We start from the raw sequence: 26,350 nt of genomic DNA, 5'->3' as shown, positions 1-26,350 counted from the left end.
AGGTGGCCTATACTGGCTGGCTCTTTCAGAATCATGGGCTTGGCCAGGTAAGAAAATGTACCTGCAAGAGGTTTTTTTTTTTAATTTAAATCACATGAAGATCGTTTACTCTGAGGTGTTAGTACCGTGAATTGCTCCTTTGTGAAATAGAAATCCTTTAAGAGCATGGTGAAGTCACACTGCTTTGGGAGCATATTCATAAAATGCTAAAATGTCAAGTCTACTCAGTATTATTCTATGTCTTCTACTTGGGGAAAGTAAAAAACAAATACCATTTTTGCTGATTGTTCATGAATATGTTTTATCTTCCTCTACCAGTTTTAAAATTGAATATATTCTTTTTAAATTTTTTTATATGGAGCCAGCGGGTGGCGTGGAGGTTAAGGTGGCTGACTCCTGTCATGTCTTGCACAGCTAAACAAAGGTGTGTTGGGGGAGGGGACTGTTGTGCATTAAAGAATAAACATAAAAATAAACACACAAAGACATACAAGTAAAGAAAAGTGGGGATCGGGTGGTCCTGATTCCTCTGATGGAGGCAGTCATTCCTGAACCATTCTCAGATTTATTTTTTTGAAGGACAGAAAATGGGGGAAGGGGAAGTGGAGTGTAGAGCCAGTTTTTAGATGTAAATTGGCTGAAGATATGAACATGACACCTGGCACCGTGTAGTCTTATTTAAGTTTTTATAAAATCTTTTTAGGTCAATTTGGATGAACACATGTGGCTTTTTTTTTTAACCTGATATTCTGCAGTTTTGGAAACAAAGAGGCAGCTAGCATGTTTACATGTTGATGGTGTTCATTGTCTTGTATATGACTGCCCATGGAACCACATTTTGCATGTATCTAAAGGTCACCATGTTTGTTCCAATTCGGGCCACTCTCTACAGACTCCCACGTGGCCAACTTCATGGTTCAAGTCTCAGACCTGGCAGCTTGAAAATCACATTGACCACATGTGCATGCATGCCCAAAATCTCAGGAAGAAAATGGAGGAGACAGGATTGCATCGTGGTCATCCCCTCTAGTAATACTTTCTTACTATTCTTTTTTTTTCTCTCTTTCTCTCTCTGGCAAGCTCATGTGCCCTATAGCAAACTTAAAAAAAAAAAATCTATTTTATTTCATTTGTCTTTTTTTTTTTGAATTTTCTTTTTTTTTTTTTACATTCAATCATATACATTTCCACAGCATACAAAATGAATCTTCTCAGCATGAATACATTTATATCAGTTCAGTCAAAGACATTATACATTATCAGCAGATAAGTTTATTTGTTTATTTCTTCTTTGATTAAGAGAGAGAATAACAACCTCAACTCTGCAATCCACCTCCAGCCTCCAGCTAGCCCCAATCATTGGCATATGTATGCCTAGCGTACTCTGGGAGGTCTCCAGATGTGAACTGAGAACCATGTGGGACTGGTTCATATAACATTTTTTGTTGCTGCACTGTCTGCCTTTTTTAAGAAAAATTAAAAAAAAACAAAACAAAAACAAAAACAAAAAAACAACAATGTACCAGAGGGTGCATGTGCTTGCCAGAGAGAAACAGAAGGAAAGGGAGAAAGTACTCCCTTTGGTATATGGTTACACTGCAGTCCCTTCTCCATTTCTGCATCACATTGAGATTTTGGGCACACACATACATATGCTCAGCAGTTCAGGCAGGTTTTTCAGACCACCAGATCTAAGATTCAAACTGTGTAGTAGGCCATACGGGATGTGGCTCCCGTAACCCCAAGCAGTAGGCTGACCTCCTTCCCACCCACATTGAGGTGAACTTTTTGAAGACCTGTTTGTATTATTAAGCCATCCAAAGCAATATAGTATGATAGGGACAAGCAGTTGGCGTGATGGCTATGTTGCTGGACTCCCATGTAGTCGACTGTAGTTCAAGTCCTGGCCCCGGTGGCTTAAACTCACGCCGGGCACATGCACATGCGTGCCCAAGATCCCGAGAGGAGATTGGAGGAGAAGGGATTGCGGTGTGGCCATCCCTCCGGGGGGTGATTTCTCACTTTCTGTCTCTTTGTCTCTGTCTTTCTGGTGAGCACACGCGCCCTATAGTAAAAACCTCTCCAAAAAAAAAAAAGAAAGATAAAAGAAAACAATATAGTATGACAGATCTTTAGACTATGAATTTTTTGAAAGTATGTATTCAAGTCCCGTTTTTATCATTATTTGACCTTGATTGAGTCATTTATGCTCTTATTTTTTTTCTAGTTGTGGATAAAAGTGAATAACCCTCGACTCTGTTTACCTAGCAAGATTGGTGTTAGCATCACAGATCATTTATTTGAGGATCCTTTATAAATGAGAAATGCTTGAGTATATGTTGATAGAAAATGTATTTTTTTCTAAATCTGGAAAAACATTGGCTCAGAGATACTCATTGTGATAACACCCTGTAATTTTAATGTGGTCCCATCTTTTCAGGTCCTTTAAGAACTTATTTTCCAGACCAGCAGGTGGCAAGGTGATTAAGGCACTGGATCCCACAGGGCCTACTACATGATTTATATGGTTCGAGTCCTGGACCCAGTGGCTTGAAAAACATGCTAGATACATGTGCATGCCCAAAATCCCAAGAGAGGAATAGGGAAGAAGGGGTTGCGGCATGGCCATTCCCCCCGGGGGTGGGGTGGAGGCGTGGTTTCTCGCTTTTTCTTATTCTCTCTCTCTCTCCAAAGAGCACACACACCCTATGGCAAGAAAAAAGAAATACCTAAGAATAAAAAAAACTTATTTTCCCGGTATATTTCATACCCCCTATTTTTGTGCTGGTATGTAGTTAGTTAAATGTCATAATTATGATTATTATTTTTTTTAAAGAATTTAATTTTATTCATCATTATCATTATTTTTAAAATTTGACCAGAGAGAGAGAATGGGAAAGTGAGAAAGAAAGTTGCTGGGTCTCAAACCATGGTTGGCCATGTGTGAGTCCAGCACCTCAACCACCACACCATCTGCTGGTCCTCATGACGATTATTATTAGAGAGGTCTTTAAAAAATGAATGGGAGATGTGGGGCCGGCAGATGGCATGGTGGGTGCTGGACTCCCACGTGGATGACTGTGGTTTGAGTCCCGGACCTGGTGACTTGCTTTCTCACTTTCCTTCTCTCTCTCTCTCTCTCTCTCTCTCTCTCTGTGTGTGTGTCACTCTGTCCCTCTCTGGTCAAATTAAAATAAAGTTAAAGAAAATAATTCTTTTTAAAAAAATTTAATGGAAAATACACATTATGAAAAACTATATATGGATTTCAAAAATTTTTGCACCAAAATTAACTCAGACTTTAATCCCATTTTTCCACAGACTTTTTGGAGTCCCCTTATGTTTGTGAAATTGGCTGACTTCATTTACTTTTCTCAAATTTCAGGTGTTTGATTCCACAGCTAACAAAGATAAACTGCTTCGCCTGAAGTTAGGGTCAGGAAAAGTCATCAAGGTAAAAGCTTCACTCTGTTTCTGCATGTTCTTTTTTTTCCTTTTTTTCTTCAGTTGGAGAGGGCTTAAATTTAGATGAAGTTTTGTGGAATTTCTTTTTTTTGAGAGGTTTATGCTATAGGGCACATGCACTCGCCAGACAGACAGAGACAGACAGAAAGCGAGAAATCACCCCCTGGGTGGATGGCCACATGACAGTCCCTTCTCCTCCATTCTCCTCTCGGGATCTTGGGCACACACGCACACATGCCCTGTGTGAGTTTAAGCCACCCGGTCCGGGATGCGAACCACGGTCGACTACGTGGGAGTTCAGCGACATAGCCATTACGCTAACTGTTGGTCCCAAGTTTTGTGGAATTTCTAACCTAGTTATATCTTCTAAGAATCTGGAACTTCTAAAAATAGGAGAAGTAGGAAGAGAAAAATTTATCTGCATTTGAAATATTTTTACACATGAAACACTATCTTGAAGTTGGATACGTTTATGTTTTATAGTCCCTATTTTTTTTTTTGGAGAGGTTTTTGCTATAGAGCGCTTGCCCTCGCCAGAAAGAGAGAGACAGAGAGATAGAAAGTGAGAAATCACCCCCTGGGAGGATTGCCACGCCACAATCCCTCCTCCTCCATTCTCCTCTCAGGATCTTGGGCATGCACGCACACGCGTCTAGCGTGAGTTTAAGCCACCAGGTCTGGGACTCATACTGCGGTCAACTACATGGGAGTTCAGCAACATAGCCATTACACTAACTGCTGGTCCCAGTTCCTACTTTTTCATTTTCATCCTGTGACTCTGAGGAAGCTACATTCTTCCTATAGCCTAACAGGGAAGGTGACCCTGTTACTTGTAGAAGAGTGTCCTAAAAGGTGATTCTCATGTCTGGGTGCTTTGAGTCAGCACATGCCAATCCCTGTGGAAGGCAACTCTGACGTAGAAAGGAGAATGAGAGGGTCTAGGTTTAGGTGGTGAGTTTTTTATCAACTATATTTTATAAAATAAAGAGTGTTTATTTTATAAAATAAATACTCTTATATATAAAAATGCCAGGTGGCATGGTGGTTAAGACACTGGACATTCCCACATGGCCGACCACAGTTCAAGTCCCAGAGCCGGTGGGTGGCTTGCTTTCTCACTTTCCTTCTCTCTCTCTCTCTGTCTGTGTGTGTGTGTTATCAAATTAAAATAAATGAATTAATGAGTAAAATTAAATAAAATAATTCTTTAAAAAAAGTATTTTACACATGAGAGTCATTTGGTTTTAGGACATACTCATACACTATACAGTTCTCATTCATCCATTCATCACTTTGATGACTGCTTCATCTTCTGGAATTTTTTGGTGATTTTTTTCTTTTCCTGTGGATTATAGCAGTTGAGGCATGATCCTCGAACCTAGACACATGGAGAGTTGGATCTTGGCTTAATAACTTAGTAATTGTATGATCTTGGGCTAGTTATTCCTCCAAAGCAGGGATTTGAACTGTGGTTGGCCATATGGGATCTGGCTCCCCGTGCATAGGGCCTAACTGCTGTACCACAAGACTAGCCCTAAAATTAGGGTTTTTTCCCATAGAGTAGAATTTTATATTGCTCTTAAAGAATATAAAAAATTTTTCATTAAGCGAAAGGTTAACAAGAGGTTATTCCATAAACTTTAGTTTCCTTATATGTAAAATCTTAAAAATAAAAGTGGTATCATTGGAAAGAACAGCTTGGGAGTATAAAGGACAAAGGTTGTATGTCCTTCTTAGGTCTCTCTTCAGGATCTAGAAGATGTGACTTTAAGCAAGTCACCTGTCCACACTGAGCTTCTTTTTATTTCCTTTGTAAAATGCACATATCTTTTGACTTAGTCTGCCGTAACAAAATTATGGGGATAATGCAGTCAACCTTAGGAAGTTTTTTGGGGGATTAAGCATGTAAAATGATTATCACAGTACATAGGAAAATGTGCTTACTAAATGATAACCTTTATTTCTCTCTTATTGCATTCTTTTACCCCTCCCCATTTTTTCTTCATTATCTGATTTAATTATATTTTATCCAACCCCAGATATGCCAGCTTTTACAAGTAGATTTAGAAGCTGTATTCTAGCAAGGGGGAGATATCATGATGAAGGTGGTGGTTCTCCCAGGACAAGGCTGCTCATTGCCTCACATGCAGAATCTGTGCTAGCAGGGGTCTGTATTCACGTTCTCCCCTGGCACGTCTTGGTTCAAGACAGACAGTGACCAACAATGTCCATGTGCCCTTTTTTCTCCTTATGTCTTTGTGTTCTCTCTTAAGTCTTTCCTTGCACCACCATATTAAAAGTTCCACCATAAAAAGAAAGATATTCTAGATAATTTTATAATCAATGTGGGGTGATGGTTGAACTTGACCTCTGGAAGCACAGACTAAACTAGAAATGTGGATAAGAGAAACTTCATGCTCTAGTATTTTACTATGTCTTGTGAGGAGTTTCTTTTTTTTTGGAGAGGTTTTTGCTATAGAGCGCGTGCGCTCGCCAGACAGACAGAGAGAGACAGAGAGACAGAAAGTGAGAAATCACCCCCCAGGGGGGATGGCCACGCAGCAATCCCTTCTCCTCCATTCTCCTCTCGGGATCTTGGGCACGCCCGCACATGCACCCAGCGTGTGTTTAAGCCACCGGGTCCGGGACTCAAACCGCGGTTGACTACGCGGGAGACCAGTGACATAGCCATTACGCTAACTGCTGGTCACTTGTGAGGAGTTTCTTAACTGATGAACCTTTTCTCATCTCTCTTTCCCAAAGAGCTGGGAGGATGGAATGCTGGGCATGAAGAAAGGAGGAAAGCGCTTGCTCATCATCCCTCCTGCCTGTGCTGCGGGCTCTGAGGGGGTAATAGGCTGGACTCAATCGACAGACTCCATCCTGGTGTTGGAGGTAGAAGTTAGGCGGGTGAGTAAAACTGTGCTGTGTTGTATTTGATGAACCCTCTGAATATACCCACTAATTAAATTCAGTGGTCATGTTCAGAAATCAAGTTTTGAAGATATAGATTTATTTTAAAAAATAAAATTCAGGCTCTGGACTCCCACATGGTTAACCATGGTTTGAGTCCTGGTGGCCTGAAAATCACACTACGTGTGTGTGGGTGCGTTCCCAGTATTCCAGGAGGAGCATGAAGAGAAGAGATTGTGGCATGACCATCTCCCTAGGAGGTGATTTCTCATTTTCACTATGGCAAAAACCTTAATTTTTTAAAAAAAAAAACCTAGTACTGGGACCAGCAGATGGCATAATGGTTACATTGTTATACTCCCAATTAATCGACTGTGGTTCGAGTCCCAGACCCAGCAGCTTAAAACTCACACTCAAGAGGGATTTCAGTGTGGCCATCCCCTGTGTGTGTGGGGGGGTGATTTCTCACTTTTTGTCTCTTTGTCTCTCTCTGTCTTTTTGATGAGTGCACATGCCCTATAGCAAAAATCTCTCTAAAAAAAACACAAAAAAAATTAATACTATACCTTCCCCCAAAATGACCCTCTTTGCTATATATTGAGTCATCAGAAAAGTCATGATGTATTTTTCTGTGCAAAAAGGTGTCATGACTTCCCCAATGACCCAATATTTATATTTATCATGTGTGATAGTGCTTGTTACTGTGTTATAAAATGTAAATAATAAATATTATGATTAGCTTTATTGTGCCTATTTTATCCTCTCAGAGGCTCTCTATTTTTTAACTTAATTTAATTTATTATTATTATTTTTTAATTTGCTGTAGGGTATGTGTACTCACTAGACTGAGACAGAAAAAGTGAGATAGTAAGCCACCAGGTCTGGAACTCCAACCATGATCAGCCATGTAGGAGTCCAGCACCTTAACCATCACACCACCTGCAGGCCCTCAGTAACTTTCTTCTAATGGGACACCTTCATTTCTGCCAGGCCACTCTAACACTCCTACAGTGATGTGCTCCCATTTGCCAGGTTTTTTTTTAGCTTTTTTTTTTTTAAGGTTTTGTCATAGGGTGCACATGCTAGCCAGAGAGAGAAAGAAACAGTGAGAGGGGAAGTAAGAAATCACCCCCCAGAGGAGATGGCCACACCACAGTCCCCTCTTCTCCATTCTCTTCCTGGGATTTTGGGTACCCATGCATACATGGCTAGCATGATTTTCAAGCTACCTGGTCTAGGACTCAAACCAGGTTGGCCACGTGGGAGTCCAAGTGCCTTAACTACTGAGCTGTCTGCTGGTCCCTTTTTTTATAGCTTTTTTAGTCTCTCAATTTTTCTTTGCATTTGAAGAAATCCTTACCAATACTGGCTTTTGTAAACTTAAGAAAAAATGTTCCATTTTGCCAAGAATCGAAGAATTATAAATTGACATGCATATTAAATGGACAAGACTGATGGAGCATGTTAATACACAGCGTGATACGAGTGTGAGAAATATTTATACACTATGTGTGTCTAAACTAGTTCACTCTTGGGACAAGGCACTGGACACGCCCACATGGCTCACCATGGTTCGAGTCCTGGACCTGGTGGCTTGCCTTCTCACTTTCTCTCTCTCTCTCTGATCAGATTTTTTTTAAAAAATGAGTAAATAAAATCAAATAATTCTTTAAAAAAACTAGTTTTATCTTTATTGTGGAAAATTTAATGGTACCTATTAAAAGTCTTAAAAGTGAGCATATTTTATTTACCCAAAAGTTTGTTTCCCTTCTGGGAGTTTATATTTGACAAGTATTTAAGATTATATGCAGTAATATAGCTGAAAAACTATTCATAGAAGTATTATTTAAGCTAGAAATAAGCCGAATGACTAGCAGTGAGGAATGGAGAAAATGTATTTTGTAACCGTCCAGATTTTTATGACTTTCAGTTCCTAAAATCTTTTGGAGACTCTTTTTTCCTGTAGACCATAGCAATAAAGGACGTGACCCTTGAAGTCAGACATACTTGTCTGTCATTAGAATTAATGTTGCACGTTAATATTCAGTGACATGGAAATATGGTAATGTGTCAGTGAGTAAAACACATTACAAAACAGTATGGCCCATTTTTATGAAAAATACGTAACACACAGATAATATGATAGTTAAATTGCAGGTGATTATTAGCTTTTTTTTTTTGTTTATCTACGTATTCTGATTTGCCTACAATGACTAGGTTATGGCTTAGGTAATACAGAAGAAGTAAGTGAAAGGAGGGTGGTGGGAGAAGGGCGTGTACAGCCTGTCCCACCTGTGGTGGCTCTTTCCCCAGGTGAAGTTTGCCAGAGACTCTGGCTCTGACGGGCACAGTGTGTCTTCCCGGGATTCTGCGGCCCCGTCTCCCATACCTGGTGCTGACAACGTCTCTGCAGATCCCGCTGTGTCCCCACCCACATCATTGCCTTTCAAGTCTGGGTGAGATACCGCAGTTGTATCAAGCTCTTTCATTGTTCGTAAAAGTGATTCTCAGAGGGTTTCAGAAATAGAGATATGGTTAAAAACTAAAATGAGTAACTGGGAAAAAGTCAGACCAGGGAAATGGGGAAAATACTTGCATCATATTCTTTGTCAAAGGATTAATATTTATAGTCTATAAAATCACTAACTCGGATTTTAAAAAAAAACCTGCAAAACTGGGAGAAAAATTGAGCAAAAGGCATAAACACAAAATCTATATCCATGGGGATAAAACTCAGTTAATAAGCATTTGGATGGGAAATTGTTAATCTTCACTAGCATTCAAAGTGTGCAAATTAGAGAAGAGTTAAAATTCTATGTTTTGGCCATTACATTGGCAAACATTTTCAAAAACAATTTGCTTGTTGAGTATAACCTGAGTTTGAGATCATGGAGTTTGTTTTTGTCTCACGATATGCTCGTTTGCTTTCAGGGAGCCGGCTCTCCGTTCCAAATCTAACTCCCTCACCGAACAGCTTACGATAAATACGGTAAGTCTAAGAGCTGTCTCTCTCACCCCTCATATACTGAGAAGGTCGCATGTGCCTGTGGTGGACTGGAGAAAGGGGAAACGTTGAGAACTCTTGATTTAGGTTAGAAATCAATAGTTACATTATTCATTTCCTGCTACGTGGGTGTCGCTGTAAGTTATCCTGGGCTAATGGTAGGCATACCCTTGGTTCTTCTCTTGGTTCTTATAAGCATTTGGCCTTGAGAAAATTATCTAATTTCTCTGATCCTCAATTTCTTCATTATTAAAATGGAAATACTTCTCACAGTCCCCTTACACAGTTCTTGTCAAGATTAGAGATATTTATAAATGGCATGACGTCATTTTTTATAGCTCATTGATTGATTGATTGATTGATTGATTGATTGAGATTTTCAGGCCACCAGGTCTAGGGCTTGAGCCATGGCTGGCCATGTGGGAGTCTAGTGCCTCAGCCACCGTGCCACCTACCAGCCCCTGTATAATATGTATTTTTTTAAAAAAGAATTATTTATGTTTATTTATTTATTTATTTCAATTTGACCAGAGAGGAACAAAATGAGAGACAAAGAGAAAGTGAAAAAGCAAGCCACCAGGTCTGGAACTCGAACCACAATTGTCCATGGGGGTGTCCAGGCCCTTAACCACCATGCCACCTGCTGCTCCCATAATATGTCTTTAATAAGTGGTAGCATTGATTATTATTAAGATAATGGTATTAGATTGGGGAGCCTCTCAGGTAAAGTATACTTCAATCTTAGAAATACTGTTTATTCAAAGAACAGTAAGTTGGTAGTTAATCTTAGGCACCCTCTGATACTCACTCTCTGTGACCTTAAGGAACTTAGCTTCCCTCAGGAACCAGCACCTAGCGTGATGGCTGTGTCGCTGGACTCCCACCTAGTCGACCGCGGTTCCCATCCCAAACCCAGTGGCTTAAAAGGTGGCTTAAAACTCACGCCGGGCGCGTGTGCGTGTGTGCCCAAGATCCCGAGAGGAGAATGGAGGAGAAGGGATTGCAGCGTGACCATCCCCCCTGGGGGGTGATTTCTCATTTTCTGTCTCTATGTCTGTCTCTGTCTGTCTGGCGAGCTCACGTGCCCTATAGTGAAAACCCTTAAAAAAAAAAATAAAGAAGGAACTTAACTTCCCTGAATTTCAAGTTTCTTTCCTTATCTATGAACTGGAGATTGCCTATCTCAAATGGAACTTAAAATACTGCCTATGGAGTTTTTAGTATTATGTCTGGCATATTGTAAAAGTTCATTGAGCAGTAGCTCTGTTATTACCATAATTGTCACTAACACTCATATTCACCTTCTTTCACTCTCAGAGGAATTTGGCACCAATTCACCAATTAATTGACTGCACATAGGTCCCTGGGCCTCTGTGAAATGAAAGGCAGAGAGTACTGTATTAGTTAAGTTCAGATTTGAATGCCTTTTAGGACTTCCTAAACTATGCGGTAGTTTGCTGTAGGTGGACCAGACCATGGGTAAAGCACTCCAAGTTTTAACGCCTTCCCTACCACACTGGGAACTAGAGAAGGTGCATGCAGGGAAATTGATGCGTACTACCTCTTCGACCCTGGTTTACTTGTATGTATTCAGCACAAAGCAAGAATTAGTAAACAGATAGTTGATCCGATTTGTGTAAAATGGTCCCCTAAACCCAGAAGTTTAAAGAATCTGAATAAGACTGAAAAATAGGGCCAGCCCTGTAGCCTAGTGGTTAAGGGAAACTGTATCCCATCTGGCAAATTGCAGTTTTAGTCCCAGCCCCAGGCACTTGAAAAACACACCAGATGTATATGTTTGCGTGTCTCAACTCCCAGTGTGTTGGAAAATGGAAGAAAAGAAGTATTCGGGCATGACCATTCCCCATGGGGGTGATTTCTCCCTCACTCTCTGTCTTTCTGTCTCCATCTATTTTCTTTTCTTTTCTTTTCTTTTTTTTGGAGAGATTTTCACTATAGGGCGCATGCACTCGCCAGACAGACATAGAGACAGAAAGCGAGAAATCACCCCTCAGGGAGGATGGTCACTCCGCAATCCCTTCTCCTCCATTCTCCTCTCAGGATCTTGGGCACGCACGCACACGTGTCCAGCGTGAGTTTTAAGCCACCAGGTCTGGGACACGAACCGCGGTCAACTAGGTGGGAGTCCAGTGACATAGCCATTACACTAACTGCTGGTTCCCTCTTTCTGTCTCTTTCTAACAAGCATATGTACCCTCTGGCAATTAAAAAGAAAAAAGAAATTAAGTTCTCAGATTTTTAAACAGCCAAACATTGCACATTATTGATGCCATTGTACTTTAGTCACAGCTACTGTATACATCTGCTAGCCTACTTGTTTTCTTTTTTGAACAATTCTGTTTCACTGTAATCAAGACAACATTTACTTAACATAAAATTAGCCCTCCTTTTTGCATTTTATTTGAATAGATGATAAACAAGATATGCATTGCAAGGACTCATTTCTATTTCATCTACCCTATTCTATTTCATACTCCTTAGTTAGCTTTTATTAATTTCTTATATATCCTTTCAGTGTTCCTTTACATAGGAGCAAGCAAAGAGTAATGCTTTTTTTTTTTTAATTTTATTTTTGAGAGGTTTTTGCTGTAGGGCACGTGCACTCACCAGAAAGACAGAGACAGAGACAGAAAGCGAGAAATCACCCCCCCCAGGGCGGATGGCCACGCCGCAATCCCTTCTCCGACATTCTCCTCTCGGGATCTTGGGCACGCACGCACAAAGGCCTGGCTTGACTTTAAGCCACAGATCCGGGTCTCAAACTACAGTCGACTACGTGGGAGTCCAGTGACATAGCCATTACGCCAACTGCTGGTCCCGATCTTGCCTACCTTTGGGGCTGTATACTCTTCTTCATTCTGAGGACTGCACTTTGGACCAGTTAGTTAATGGATACAGAATCTTCTAGTGCTTGCTCTAGTGTGTAGTTTATGCCAACTCAGAACAATTTAGAACAAAGAACTCCTGTTTCCTCTCCGCAAATCTCTCCTAAATGTCTGCCTACCAGATTGCTTCAGCCTTTTGAAAAGGGTACTATCGACTAACATGCCTCCCTCCCTTAACATCTTTGCCTTAGTTTTTCATCTCAAAGATGAGAGTAATTATGCCTGGTGGAAGACTTGATTAAAATGAAGTAATATTATACATAGATTATTTTTACTACTATTATGAATTGTAACCTATGTATCCTTCTGTACAGGAAATCGTTTTTGTTTGTTTTTAAAATTTTTCAGTTTATTGTCTACAAGAATCATGTAGTTCCCATTTTCTAAAGGAAATTATTTCAGATAACTATGGCAAGGGAATTTGTTAAAGAATTTGACATAAAGGTCAAAAGAATAGAGCTGCCTGGGGAACCAGCAGTTAGTGTAATGGCTATGTCGCTGGACTCCCACGTAGTCGACCGCGGTTCGCGTCTCGGACCCGGTGGCTTAAAACTCACGCCGGGCGCGTGTGCGTGCGTGCCCAAGATCCCGAGAGGAGAATGGAGGAGAAGGGATTGCGGCGTGACCATCCCCCCTGGGGGGTGATTTCTCGCTTTCTGTCTCTATGTCTCTCTCTGTCTGTCTGGTAAGCGCACGCGCCCTATAGTGAAAAAAACCTCTCCAAAAAAAAAAAAAGAATAGAGCTGCCTGAACGTAACGAATCTTGATGACCCTGATTTTTGTGACTGTTGCTCTCTTTTTAGAGTCCTGATACGGTCAAGGCCAAGTTGATCTCTCGGATGGCTAAAATGGGCCAGCCCATGCTGCCCATCATTCCACCACAGCTGGATTCCAATGACTCAGAACTCGAAGTAAGTCCTCCTGACTCCGTTAGAATGAATAGAACAGATATTGCCATCTTCTGTCCCTTTGGTTGAAATGGTCGCTTTTTCTTTTTCTGCCTCTAACCCAGAATTATTTTTGAGAAGGCTGTATGTGCAAAACGATTCAGAGTGGTGTTCCTACTGAGGAATGGAGGCAGTTCCGTATGTCTGCTATGTAATGTAGCCTTCATTTGTTAGAGCTTCTGTTGTCAATTAAGATTGCTCTTTAAGATGCATTGAGGGAACCAGCAGTTAGCGTAATGACTATGTCGCTGGACTCCCACGTAGTCGACCGCGGTTCGTGTCCCGGACCCGGTGGCTTAAAACTCACGCCAGGCGCGTGTGCATGCGTGCCCAGGATCCCGAGAGGAGAATGGAGGAGAAGGGATTGCGGTGTGACCATCCCCCCTGGGGGGTGATTTCTCGCTTTCTGTCTCTATGTCTCTCTCTGTCTGTCTGGCGAGCGCACGCGCCCTACAGTGAAAATCTCTCCAAAAAAAAAAAAAAAGATTTATTGAGAAATGCTGGTCTTCTCACTCATGTTATCTATTTGTTACAAAAGATGAAGCTGTTAGGTCTCTTGATTTTGTGGTGTTTTTTATTTAAGTATTTATTAATATACTGTATGAGAGAGAGATCACTAAGAGATTAGCCATGTGACCCTCTTGCTCCATGCTATCCTTGCGTTTGTCTGGAACTACAGGTGCATGCCATCTCTTCAGGCCTGTTTTGGTTGGTCTGTGAGTCAAACCCAGGCCTCCCTTGTGGCTTTAGCCTTTGAATAGCAATGTCTTAGCAGTATATGCAACTGTAACTTAATCTAATTTTATTCAAATTTATTGAAATAAAATGTTTTAGCTCAAACATTTTATTGAAATAGAATCTGTCAGGCCCGCTGTTCTGGCATTTTGCAATGCTGAAGCCATGTGAGAAGGTCCTGATTCTACATCCTAAGATCTCCCTGTACACACCAAGAGCTTACACACATGCCCATGATCCTTCTTAATGGAGGACAGGGATGGATCCCGGTGTCAAGACCATGTTGAGGAGGTGCCCGTCTCTCTTTTCTTTCTCTTGCGTTCCCCCACGCTTAGTTTCTCTCATGAAAAAAAAAAATAGATTAAACAAACAAACTATGGGACCAGCCTGTGGTGGGGTGGTTAAGGCAACTGGAGTCTACAACACCATCTGCGTGATTCGAGTCCTGGACCTGGAAGCTTAAAAAACGCCAGGTGTGTGTGTATGTATGCCCAAAATCCTGAGCGGAAAATGGAGGAGAGGGGACTGTAGCATGGCCATCCCTCCTGGGGGTGTTTTCTCATCCCCCACTACATCTGTCTCTCTCTCTCTGGTGAGCACATGTGCCCTTTACTAAAAACCTATTTTAAAAAGTATTTCAGATTTAGATCTAAGTTTTTAATTCATCTGGAATTTGGTTTATGATATTAAGTAACTTATTTTTAACTGAATTCTTTTCCTGGTGGTTAGGTCCTTGTTCGATAGACCTGTCCTTTCTCAATTGAATTGAAATACATAACAGAGATTTTTTTTTTGGAGAGGTTTTTGCTCTAGGGTGTGTACGCTCACCAAAAAGATAGAGACAGACAGAGAGACAGAAAGTGAGAAATCACTCCCTGGAAGGGATGGCCACACCACATTCCCTCTCAGGATCTTGAGCACACACGCACATGTGCCTGGGGTGAGTTTAAGCCACCGGATTCAGGACTCGAACCGTAGTCGACTACGTGGGAGTCCAACGACATAGCCATACTGCTGGTCTCACAGATTTTTTTTTTTAAGGATTTTTTTTTTCATTTTATTGTAAAACAAAGACAAGGTGTAACTGTCAAACATGTTTCTGAAATATACTTTGGTTTTTACAATTTTATTTCTTTCTGGAAAAGCTCTATGTAAGTTAACGTTTGAAAAGAAGATAAGATTTGATTTGATCATAACTCCTTTTGTTCTATGTTGATTTAGAGCAGTAATGATCTAAAACTGGGATATTTCCCCAGAAGAGAATGTCAGAAAATGAGGAGAGGTTCAAAAGTAAAAGAATGTTGGGCCAGCAGGTGGCATGGTTGTTAAAGCACTGGACTCCCATATGGCCAACTGAAGTTTGAGTCCCAGACCCAGTGGCTTGAAAATCATGCCAGGTGCGTGTATATACATGCCCAAAATTCTGGGAGGAGAAGGGACTGTGGCATAGCTGTCCCCCTTGGGGAGTAATTTCTCACTTTCCTTCTCACTGTCTCTCTCTGGTGACCACATGCACCCTATGGGCAAAAACTTGAAAAAAAAAAGGTGAAAGTATGTCTAAGAACCTTTATACGATAGCATAGCAGATCAGTCTCTATGTTGTGCCTCAACCTTCTCTGTTTCTTATATGCAGCAGGAAGGTGCAGAATAACTTTGATTAGAGTTATAGCTATGATTTTTGGAAGAGCTTTTAGTTTACAAAGACAAAAAAATGGTGAGGAAACACACTAAACTGTATTGTCCATATGTTAATGAGGAGCAGCAAATCCTGTCCTGATTTTTACCGAGTACCTTGAAACCTATGGTGATTATTTGGTAGAAGAGAAGAGGCTCGATTTTTTAAAATTAAATTAATTTATCCTTTATTATTATTTTTAATTTGTTACAGAGCATGCACACTCACCAGAGAGCAATAGACAAACAGAGAGGGAAAGTGAGAAAGAAAGCTAGCTATCAGGTCCGGGACTTGAACTGTGGTTGGGCATGTGGAAGACCAGCACGTAACCTACCACACCACCTGCTGACTCCCACGGCTGGATTCTTTTGGAGTTTCCTTGCAAGAGACACCTTGTTTATGGGAATAGATTAGACTAGTCCTAAGTAACTGCTGGTTTGGGAAAGGATACGTTGTAGAGAACTGTTACCTTAACTACCTCAGACAATAAAACATCAGAAACTGAGAAAGTTTAGGGAAATTAGATCTATTTGATTATTTTATATGATTTACAGGGAGACAGGCTCTTATTCTATTGCATAATAGATGCTTTTTCCCCACAACCCACACCCTAGACTCTTGGCTTTCTGTTTGCCTTTTCTTCCTTGTTGCCTAGAAATCCTGTGATGGAAGCAGGTTTAGGGCAGAAGTCAGCCTCGGTCTCCCATTAAGGACCCAATCTTAGTAACCAAAACCCTTGTGCCTGTTTCAGGAGGTGAATACTCTGCGAGGAGCTGGGCAGCCCGTGGTGACCCCATCCATCCAGCCCTCTCTTCAGCCAGCCCATCCAGTGTTACCACAGATGACCTCACAGGGTAAGGAGCCTCTCTGAGCACCATGGCCTCCAGCTGGGTCAGCACCATAGTCGTCTTCACTGTTCCTTCACTATTTGACTGCAGAGTTCTAGTCCTGAGACCTGGACTAGAGTGTAGACCCTATCCGTTTGTCCCTGGGTTGGGCAGTTTTGGACCTGGAGATGTATTTGACTCGCTTGTTGTAACTCCTGCTGTGTTGCATTGTCAGTTTTGGAAATCAGCACTCGGCTATTGAGACACTCCTGTGTGTTATTCTGTACTTCCTGTCAGCTGATGGGATCACAAGTCTGAGTCAGATGCACTTGGGAACACCCAGTTTCCTTCCAGTAGCCCATTGCTGCACGCCAGTGGAGCTGGTTTTAGGAAACTGGATGAGGAGAGTGGTCTGTCCTGAGTCATGACGGTATGTAAGGTGCTAGTCCTGGTTCATACCAGGAAGCCGGGGGCGGCTAACGGTGATAATGTCTTGCTTTACCTCAGCACCTCAGCCATCTGTGTCTGGGCTACAAGCACCCTCTGCTGCCTTAATGCAAGTTGCAACTCTCGATTCACACCCAGCTGTCTCTGGAAATACCCAGTCCTTTCAGGTAACAACATCTAAAACCCAGATTAATTATCAGCTATCATTTATTATGATTCTAGCCAGTGTCTTTTCTTCTTCCTATAAATTACACTCAGTAGCAGTTCTCCAGAGTCGAAGTTTGTCATTTTTCCCACTTCCTGAACTACCACTTTCTCATCTCTAAACCAGGCAGATAATGACCCCCTGTACAGGTTACTGTACAAATTAAATGCAATAAAAAAGCTGCAAGAACAAGCGAAGTACCCAGTAGTAGGCCTGGGCTGGTACGTAATAAGAGACCAATCACTGTGTCCTTTCCTTTGCACACATGCCTAACGGAAGGATATATAGTCCATCTTTTTTTTTTTTTTTTTTTTTTTTTTAAGAGAAATTTTTGCTATAGGGCACGTGTGCTTGCTGGAGAGACAGAGAGACAGAAAGCAGTAAATCACTCCCTAGGGAGATGGTCATACCACAGTTCCTTCTTGTCCACTCTTCTCTCAGGATTTTGGGCACACATGCATATGTGCCTGGCTTGAGTTTCAAGCTCCTGGGTCCAGGACTCGAACCATGGTCAGCCATGTTGGAGTCCAGCTACTTAACCATTATGCCATCTGCTGGTCCCTATATTCCATCTTTTGTGTTTTCTATACTCAACTGAATGGTTACGAGTTCTTTTCTATATCCTGCCGAATGGTTATGAAAGTTGCATGGGAAGTACACCTGGGCTCTGTTGTCTAGTTAGGCTTGAAAGTGATCTCTCAAAGTAGATGTTTTATTTTATTCATTCATTCATGTTTTTCTGTGAGAACAGAAGGTATGGGCAGCAGCCTTTTTGCCTTTGCCGACTCTTCCGCCTCAGCGCTGTTAGCAGGAGTTACTTCCTTGGTGACTCTCTTTTGTTTGCTTTTTGATTTTCCTCACGGACATGTGCACTTGCCAGCAAGATGTGTGAGGGGACCGAGAAAGCACCCATGCGGGGATTGGTCATGCCGCAACCCCTTCTCCACTTCTCCCTCTTTTCAGGATTTTGGGCTTGTGTGCACGTGTTCCCAGTGTGGTTTTCAAGCTTCCAGGTCTGGAGCGTGAACCATGTGGTTGGACATGTGAGATCCAGTGGCCCTAACCACCTGGGCACAGGCTAGCCGCCTTGGTGATTCTTTTTTATTTTTAAAGAATTATTTTTATTTAACTTTATTTATTTTATTTTTGACCAGAGGAAGACAGAGTGAGAGAGGGAGAGTGGGAAAGTGAGAAAGCAAGCCACCAGGTCTAGGACTTGAACTGCAGTCAGCCATGTGGGAGTCCAGCACCTTAACCACCATGCCACCTGCCGGCCCCATAGCCGCCTTGCTGATTCTTAGTAGAGATGTAGGAGTGATGAGCAGGCTGGGTCCCATTCGGATGGGGAGTATCAAAACTGAAATAAATCTCAGCCTTTCTTTCTTTATACCTATTCCTCTTCACTATAGACAAAGACATTTTTTTAAAATATGTATATATATTTTTAAATACGTATAGATATTTTTAAGAATTATTTTATTTATTCATTCATTTATTTTAATTTGACCAGAAAGACACTCAGAGAGAGAGAGAGAGAGAGAGATATATATTAACGGTTAGGTAGTCTTACCTCTGTCACAGGGAGTGAGCTAGATTTCCTTAGTTCAGGAAAGAATAACCACCGTTATTAAAATGATAGCTGCTGTTTATTGAGCATCCGCTATCTGCGAGCACTTACCTCACCAACTGTTAAGAACTTTTCTCTCTGTCACTTCATTTAGTCCATACGATAACCCTATGAGGTGATGTTATGGTCTTCATTTTACCGTTGAGGTGACTGATAAGCATCAGCATCTAACAGAGGAGTATCCTTTGGAAACTGGTGGATTTCGTTTGGAATCTCAATGAACACTCCTTTGAACTCAATGGAAACTTAAGCAGAGTTTGTTTAGTTTTAAAACTTCTTACACAACAAGCCTAATAGTGGGGAATGAATTGAATCTTATCATCAGAGGACTAGGTCCCAATACAAGAGACCTTCCCTCAGTGTCCAGGCAGGACTTCAGTCATGGCTGACCACCGGGTTACATAAATAACTCTCCTGCTGTAAGTCTTACCCATGCCTACCCCTGATCTCATCCAGCTCTAGCTTCAGTGAGCCCGCGTCTCCCCCCTGCTTAGCACCTTATTCCACTGAAGGGAAATGTAAGGCACAGGAATGGTTTGCAAACGGTAGTCACTTGGCCCTTTCTCAGCCCTATGCAGGTGTGCAGGCCTACGCATATCCCCAGGCACCCGCCGTCACCTCCCAGCTGCAGCCTGTTCGGCCCTTGTACCCTGCACCACTCTCTCAGTCACCCCATTTTCAAGGTATGGGGGAGATTCCCTCAGTTTCTTGTCTTTTGCTCTTGCGTGCTCTCCTACCCTTGCTTTTTTATGTTCACTCTGATAGCTCTTTACTTATTGTTTCTTTTCCTTCTTTATTGATCATAGCATTGTTAGAATATGATTTATATTCCATACAGGTCACTTGTTTTAAGTGTGCAACTCAAAGGATTTTTAAAGAAATTTACAGTCGTGTATTATCACTACAATCCAATTACAGAACACTTTCAACATCCCTAAAAGCCTCCTTCTTTCCACATTTCCTCCTTCTTTCCACATTTCCACATTTTGCATTTCCTCCTACCGGACTTTCTAATTCCTCTTTCATAGTGGCTAGAGTTTATAGAAAATAGTGAAAGAGCAAAGCATTGGCAAAGTTGGGAGAAAGCCTGAAGACTCTGGGTGTTCAGGGTCCCGAATGACAGCTCCTTTGTTAAACATTTTAAATTATGAAGCTAATATTTTTTATAATAATGTTAAATTATACACAAGGATATAAAGTAAAAAGTTACCGTCCTTCCCCATCATTAAACTCCCCTGACCATAGGAAAACCATTGTTAGCACTTACTTGGGTGACTTTTCACATATTTTGTATGCATCTGCAAATGTGGATATCTTGCATGCAAAATCAAAACAAAATAAAATGCAAGCAGCTGAGATTGTTTCCGGCCTTGCAGTATGGTTTGTTCTTTCGCTTAGTGATCACCTTTGGTTTTAAGTTGGTGATAAGCAGAAGCCAGCATAATCTGTGGTCTGAAGTGGTAAGGGTTTCCTGAATACAGTCCTTATCTAGAAGCCCTCTCCCTTCTCCATTTGGGAAACCCTTCTTCATTTCCCAAAACTGTCTTCTCTGTAAAGCCTTCCCCTGTTACCCATCCTTCCACTCTCTCCTCCGAGGGACACAGTTGTATCTATGTGTCACCAAAGAGTTAATCCTGTTTTTCTCTGTGCTACTTTTGTACCTTGTACATGGTCCATTTCTTGCACCTAAAATACTCTGTTGTAATACTTTGTTTACATATCAGCCTCCCCAGCAGACTGAGAACTCACCAAGCACTAGAATCGTATTTCATGGCACCCTGTCCAGTCTAGGCTTGGCACGCAGCGGGCTGAATGGGGAAGCAATCTGAGCTGCTGGTGCCGTGGTAGTTCAGAGTGGGCATGCTTGTGAGAGCTACTGGCTTTTCCTCGTGCAGTTTCCTCTGCTCCAGTTTTGTTTGTTTCTTCTTGACTTATGTCTGCTTAGGATCAGGTGACATGGCTTCGTTTCTCATGACTGAGGCCCGGCAACATAACACTGAAATCCGAATGGCAGTCAGCAAAGTGGCTGATAAAATGGATCACCTCATGACTAAGGTGACGGAGTCAGGATTGGGGCTGTGTGGAAAGTGGGGGCGTAAGCGGGGTGTACACAGGGAGCTGTCAGAACTGCAGGTGAACTTTCTTTGTATTCATAGCAGTTAGTGGTTTTTCCCCTAGAAGAGTCCTTACTGTTATTTTGGGAATTAGCAGGAGAAAACTAGTTTACGTTTGAAGATTATCTCAGAAACTTACTAGCTCCCTCAAGAAAATGGTTACATCTTGGGCAAATTGTATTTCTCCATTTTAAATTTTCTCACAAGGTCTTTGGCCTCCCTTTTGTAGGTTGAAGAGTTACAGAAACATAGTGCTGGCAATTCCATGCTTATTCCTAGCATGTCAGTTACAATGGAAACAAGCATGATTATGAGCAATATCCAGCGAATCATTCAGGTGAGGCTGATCGGGAATAGAACACTCAGCCTTGCAGGTCTTGCCTGTCTTCCCTCCCCACCCTCTAAAGCCTCCATTCCAGAAACCGAGGGCACGTGATAAAGGTTATCCTGGGTTAGAAAATCCTGAAAATCCATCATGACTTAATTTAGTCCAAGTGACTCATCTGGATCAGATTCTGGAATATCTTTCTGACCGTATTTCAGAAATCCACTTCATTTTATAGTCATTTGCTCGAGCCATTGTGCACAGTAATTTCGTGTTTGTCAGGTATAAGTGGACATGATGTTTTGCCTATTTGTCTCTGTGCGGATGTGTGCTCTAACTTGCGTCTCAAAATGTGTTAATGATGTCACCTGTCCAAATCGATTCCCTTTTATCTGGCACTTTTCTCTTAAGACACTGACATTGTGAATCATATATTTTGAATTTAGGAAAACGAAAGGTTGAAGCAAGAGATCCTTGAAAAGAGCTGTCGGATAGAAGAACAGAACGACAAGATTAGTGAACTAATTGAACGAAATCAGAGGTAATGACAGGTACGGGGCTTGGCTAGGATGGACAAAGGGGTTTAATAAAGAAATGCCCAAGTTAAATATGCATTCGCTTAGGGCAGTGTTTGCACATGTAATAAATACACGTGTGTTTCTACCATTCCTGTTTCCGGCCTGTCATGTAAAGTATTGCCTCGTTTCTGAGAGGCATTTCAGTAGAAACAGCCCAATAGGCTGACTTTGACTCCTGGCTCTACCCCCTCATTTATTGTATGGCTTTGGGCATTTTATTTGTCCCCTCTGGCCCTCATTTCTTCATGAGAAAATGGTGTTAGTACTTAGAATACTCTGAGATCAGCTTTTCTCTCTTCTTTGTGGGCCGATTCTATTTTAATTAACCAGAATGAACCCAGGCCCTCGCTTACTTTCATGTAAAATTTTAGTATTTTGGGGCCCCGCTGATGGTGTGATAAGGCAACTGGATCCCACATGGCCGACTGTGCAGTTCAAGTCCCAGATCCAGCAGCTTGAAAAACATGCTAAAGTGCATGTACGTACATACCTGAAATCCTGAGAGGAGAATGGCCATTCCCCGGAGGATGATTTCTCCCTTTTCTTCTCGTTCCCTTTATATCTCTCTCTACTGAGTGCATATTCCCTATAGAAAATTACAAAAATTTAAAAATTAAAAAGAAAATTGAAGTATTTTATCATTTTGTAGATCCTTTTAAAATTTAGTGGGTTCAGGCGAACATATCACACAAATCAATTCATTTAAAGAAACATTCCTCAGGGTCTCATCCTAGCATGATGGGATTGGTGGAATGGCTTTCTCCTCCTCCTCCTCCTCCTCCTCTTCTTCTTCTTCTTCTTCTTCTTCTTCTTTTTAAATTTTTTTTGGAGGTATTTGCCATAGGGTACGTGTGCTCGCCAGAAAGAGAGAAAGCGAGAAATCACCCCCCAGGGGTGAATCTGGCTTCCTTGACCCACCATTTAACCGGGCCACACCACAATCCCACAATCCCTTATCCTCCATTCTCTCCTTGGGATCTTGGGCTCTCATGCACATGCGTTCAGCAGTTTAAGCCACTAGGTCCGGGACTTGAACCGCGGTTGACTACATGGGAATCCAGCAACATAGCCATTATGCTAACTGCTGCCCCCCCCTCTTCTTTCCTTCTTTGACAGCCTTCTTACTCAGGTTTCTTTCCTCCCTCATTCTCAGTTACCCTACACCCTTTCACATTCCTCTCCTCTCCTTTATGCAGAGCAATTCATTTCAGGTCCAGATTCCTGCCTCCAAATTTGTCGCAGATCTAAGGAAAACAAAGTGCTTTCAGATTTTTAAAAAATTGTATCTTTTATTTTTATGCCAGAGGGTGTGTGCGTGAGAGAGAGAGTGAGCACCCCCCACTGGGGCCTGGTCATGCTGTACTCCTCCAGTTCTCCATCCTGCTGGGGTCCTGGGCATGCACATGTGTGCCCAGTGTGCTTTCTTGTGAGCTTCCTGGTCAGCCATGTGGGATCTGGCTTCCTTGACCCCCCATTTAACTGGGCCCAGATTATTTCTGATGAAGGCGTAGAGCAACGTTGAGGCTTGAAAGGGCATTGGATTGTGCCTGGCATTCTTTTGTTAATTGAAAAATGTTTTCTGTTTTTCCTATTTTTTTCATAGGTATGTTGAGCAGAGTAACTTGATGATGGAGAAGAGGAACAACTCACTCCAAACAGCCACAGAAAACACACAGGCAAGAGTATTGCATGCTGAACAAGAGAAGGTAAAATAACGGGAGAGGAAAGCCCGGTCAGGACGTTTAGAGCTAAGGAGTGGTGTATGTACTGACCAACCAGCTTCTTGGCAGAATTTTACCATCAGTAGAAAGGGAACTAGAAACCTTAAAACAGATTTTCAAATATCCATCATCCCCATTTCTGTTTTATAATATGCTTTGTAGTAAGTTGACTCAAGAACAGTCACTGATGTTAGTAATTTGATTACACTAACAGTTATTAGAAACTACATTTATTCTATAGACAAAACCAAAGAAGAGTCCCATAGTTTTGCCACTTAAGAGATAATCACTGTTAATGTATTACTTATCCCTCTACTGTTCTCTCTGTGCTCGTACATGTGCGTGTGGGTGAGGGGTTGTATTTTACGCTTCTTTTTTTGGTGGGTGAGAAGGGAAGAGGTTTTTGCTATAGACTGTGTGTGTTCGCCAGAAAGAGAGACAGACAGAAAGCGAAAAATCACCCCCCAGGGGGAATGGCCACACCATAATCCCTTCTCCATTCTCCTCTTGGGATCTTGGGCATGCATGCATATGCACCCTGTGTGAGTTTAAGTCACCAGGTCCGGGACTCGAACTGTGGTTGACTACATGGGAGTCCAGTGACATAGCCATTACGCCAACTGCTGGCCCCTATTTTTTATGCTTCTAACAGGCCTTTCTTGCTAAGGATCATGGATTTTAAAAAGAACTTCTGCTTTGTTTGTCCTATGGCCAGAGAGTAACCATTCATTCTATTGCCTCTCTTTTTGACCTTATCCCTTCCCAGTAATCTCTTGGGTGTATGATGCTTGCTGTGATATTAGTGAACTCCAGGAGCCATGAGTAGATGTAGTCGTCTGAGCTCTGAGTTAGTTTAGTTTTCATTAGATCATTTAAAGAGGGACTTTCTTTTTTTTTTGGAGAGTTTTGTTTATTTGTTGGTTTGTTTTGTTTTGTTTTGTTTTTGCTATAAAGCAAATGCGCTCACCAGAAAGACAGAGAGAGACAGAAAACAAGAAGACCCCCCCCCCCCCCAGGGGGGATGGCCAGGCCGCAGTCCCTTCTCCTTCGTTCTCCTCTTGGGATCTTGGGCATGCATGCACAAACACCTGGCATGAGTTTAAGCCACTGGGTCCAGGACTCGAACCGCAGTTGACTACATGGGAGTTCAGCGATATAGCCATTATGCTGACTGCTGGTCCCCGAAGCGGGACTTTCTGAGTCAAACTTTTATTCTACTTGAGATGGATAAAACTTCTCTTATATGTGAAAGTCCTAGCTGCCATTGTCATCTATGTTTAACCTTAATGAAAACCTAAGGCTGCTTAATAGAAAAAATAAGTATATTAGAGCTTACTCTAAAGGGCATATGTATGATGGGTCTTCAAAACATTAATGGAAAAAATGCATATCATGAAAAATTATGCATGAATTTCAATACTTTTAGCACCAAAATAACCTACACATTAATTCCATTTTTTTTTTTTTTACAAATTTTTTGGAGTAACTTCATACTCTCAGAGGTACCTATTCATGATCTAGTTATTTTTGTTTTATATACAATTTTGTTTTATTTTCTCCACCTTCAGGATAGTCAAAATATCAGATCCTAAATGGAAGCTGTAAACTGATAAAGGTATTGGCAAAAGGCAAAGAATAAATGTATTGAAAACAGATGGGTACAGTGAGCACAGTAAGAAGGAACACTGATGATTTAAAAAACACAATTTTGGGGACCAGCAATTGGTGTAATGGCTATGTCGCTAGACTCCCATGTAGTCGATGGTGGTTCAAGTCCCAGGCCCGGTGGCTTAAACTCATGCTGGGCGTGTGTGCGTGCGTGCCCAAGATCCCAAGAGGAGAATGTAGGAGAAAGGATTGCGGCATCGCCATCCCCTTTGGGGGTGATTTCTCGCTTTCTGTCTCTCTCTGTCTTTCTAACGAGCTCATGTGCCCTATAGCAAAAACCTGTCAAAAAAAAAAATAGACAATTTTTGACAAGTGTGAGAGTAGTAGGAATATAACGTGATTCATGGAGGAGAACTAATGGTGCTATGCAAAATTACAAAAGCATTTACCCTTTAATCTAGCAGTTCTGTTTCTGGGAATTTCCGAAAGGGATACTTACACACAAATGAAATGACATGTGTTTGTTGTCCTGTGTACTGGGAAAAGACTGGAAACAATCCAAGTGTCTGGCAGTGCAGAATAAGCTGGTACATTCACACAGTGGAATTCTGTAAAATTATTACAAAAAGAGGAGGAAGAAGATGTATATGTACTGGGATCAGCAGATAGCATAGTGATTAGTGGTTATGTCACTGGACCCCCACATGGCCAACCGTGGTTCAAGTCCTGGACCCAGTGGCTTGAAACTCACACCAGGCGTGAGCGCAAGCATGCCCAAGATCCTGGGAGGAGAGTGGAGGAGAGGGGTGGTGGTGTAGCTATCCCCCTGAGGAGTTTCTTACTTTCCCTCTCCCTGTCTTTTCCCTTTCCCTGGCAAGCCCTCTGAGGCAAAAAACCTCTACCAAAAAAAAAATAAAAAAGATCTATATGTACTAATAGTATATGTACTTTGCTGTCTTTTGCATAGGAAAGGGAAAATTTAAATTATACTAGTATTTGTATAATTATATTAGTACTTTAATACAAATGGGAAGATGAAAAAGAAACCACCCATGTGCAACAAGATGGAAAAAGTAGGTCAGAATACAGGAGGAGAAAGGCCTCATTTTTTGTGTGTAAATTTTTAAAATTTTGGAGCAGCTAAAAACACTTAAAACAGGGGACCAGCAGGTGGCGTGGTGGTTAAGGCACTGGACACTCCCACATGGCTGACCAAGGTTCAAGTCCTGGAACTGGCTTTTTGCTGTCTCACT

The 26,350-nt window shown here is 41.7% G+C and overlaps 1 protein-coding gene across 1 annotated transcript in view; it reads left to right on the top strand.

Annotated features, from left to right (window-relative positions):
* Positions 1 to 26,350, top strand: part of FKBP15 (FKBP prolyl isomerase family member 15) — a gene marked incomplete in the record, with an annotated part of 58,930 nt that overhangs the window by 14,710 nt on the left and 17,870 nt on the right. The window contains 13 exon segments of the mRNA XM_014585562.2: positions 3 to 47; positions 3,386 to 3,454; positions 6,229 to 6,375; positions 8,692 to 8,834; positions 9,310 to 9,367; positions 13,092 to 13,199; positions 16,397 to 16,499; positions 16,980 to 17,086; positions 19,320 to 19,434; positions 20,697 to 20,806; positions 21,095 to 21,202; positions 21,637 to 21,731; positions 23,372 to 23,474. Of these exon segments, the coding sequence (XP_014441048.1) occupies positions 3 to 47; positions 3,386 to 3,454; positions 6,229 to 6,375; positions 8,692 to 8,834; positions 9,310 to 9,367; positions 13,092 to 13,199; positions 16,397 to 16,499; positions 16,980 to 17,086; positions 19,320 to 19,434; positions 20,697 to 20,806; positions 21,095 to 21,202; positions 21,637 to 21,731; positions 23,372 to 23,474 (1,311 nt within the window).

Source organism: Tupaia chinensis, unplaced genomic scaffold (assembly GCF_000334495.1).
Source record: "Tupaia chinensis unplaced genomic scaffold, TupChi_1.0 Scaffold000081_1, whole genome shotgun sequence".
NCBI classification, from domain to species: domain Eukaryota; kingdom Metazoa; phylum Chordata; class Mammalia; order Scandentia; family Tupaiidae; genus Tupaia; species Tupaia belangeri.
Note: the sequence above shows the minus strand (reverse complement) of the source record. Positions and strands in the feature narration are given on the sequence as shown.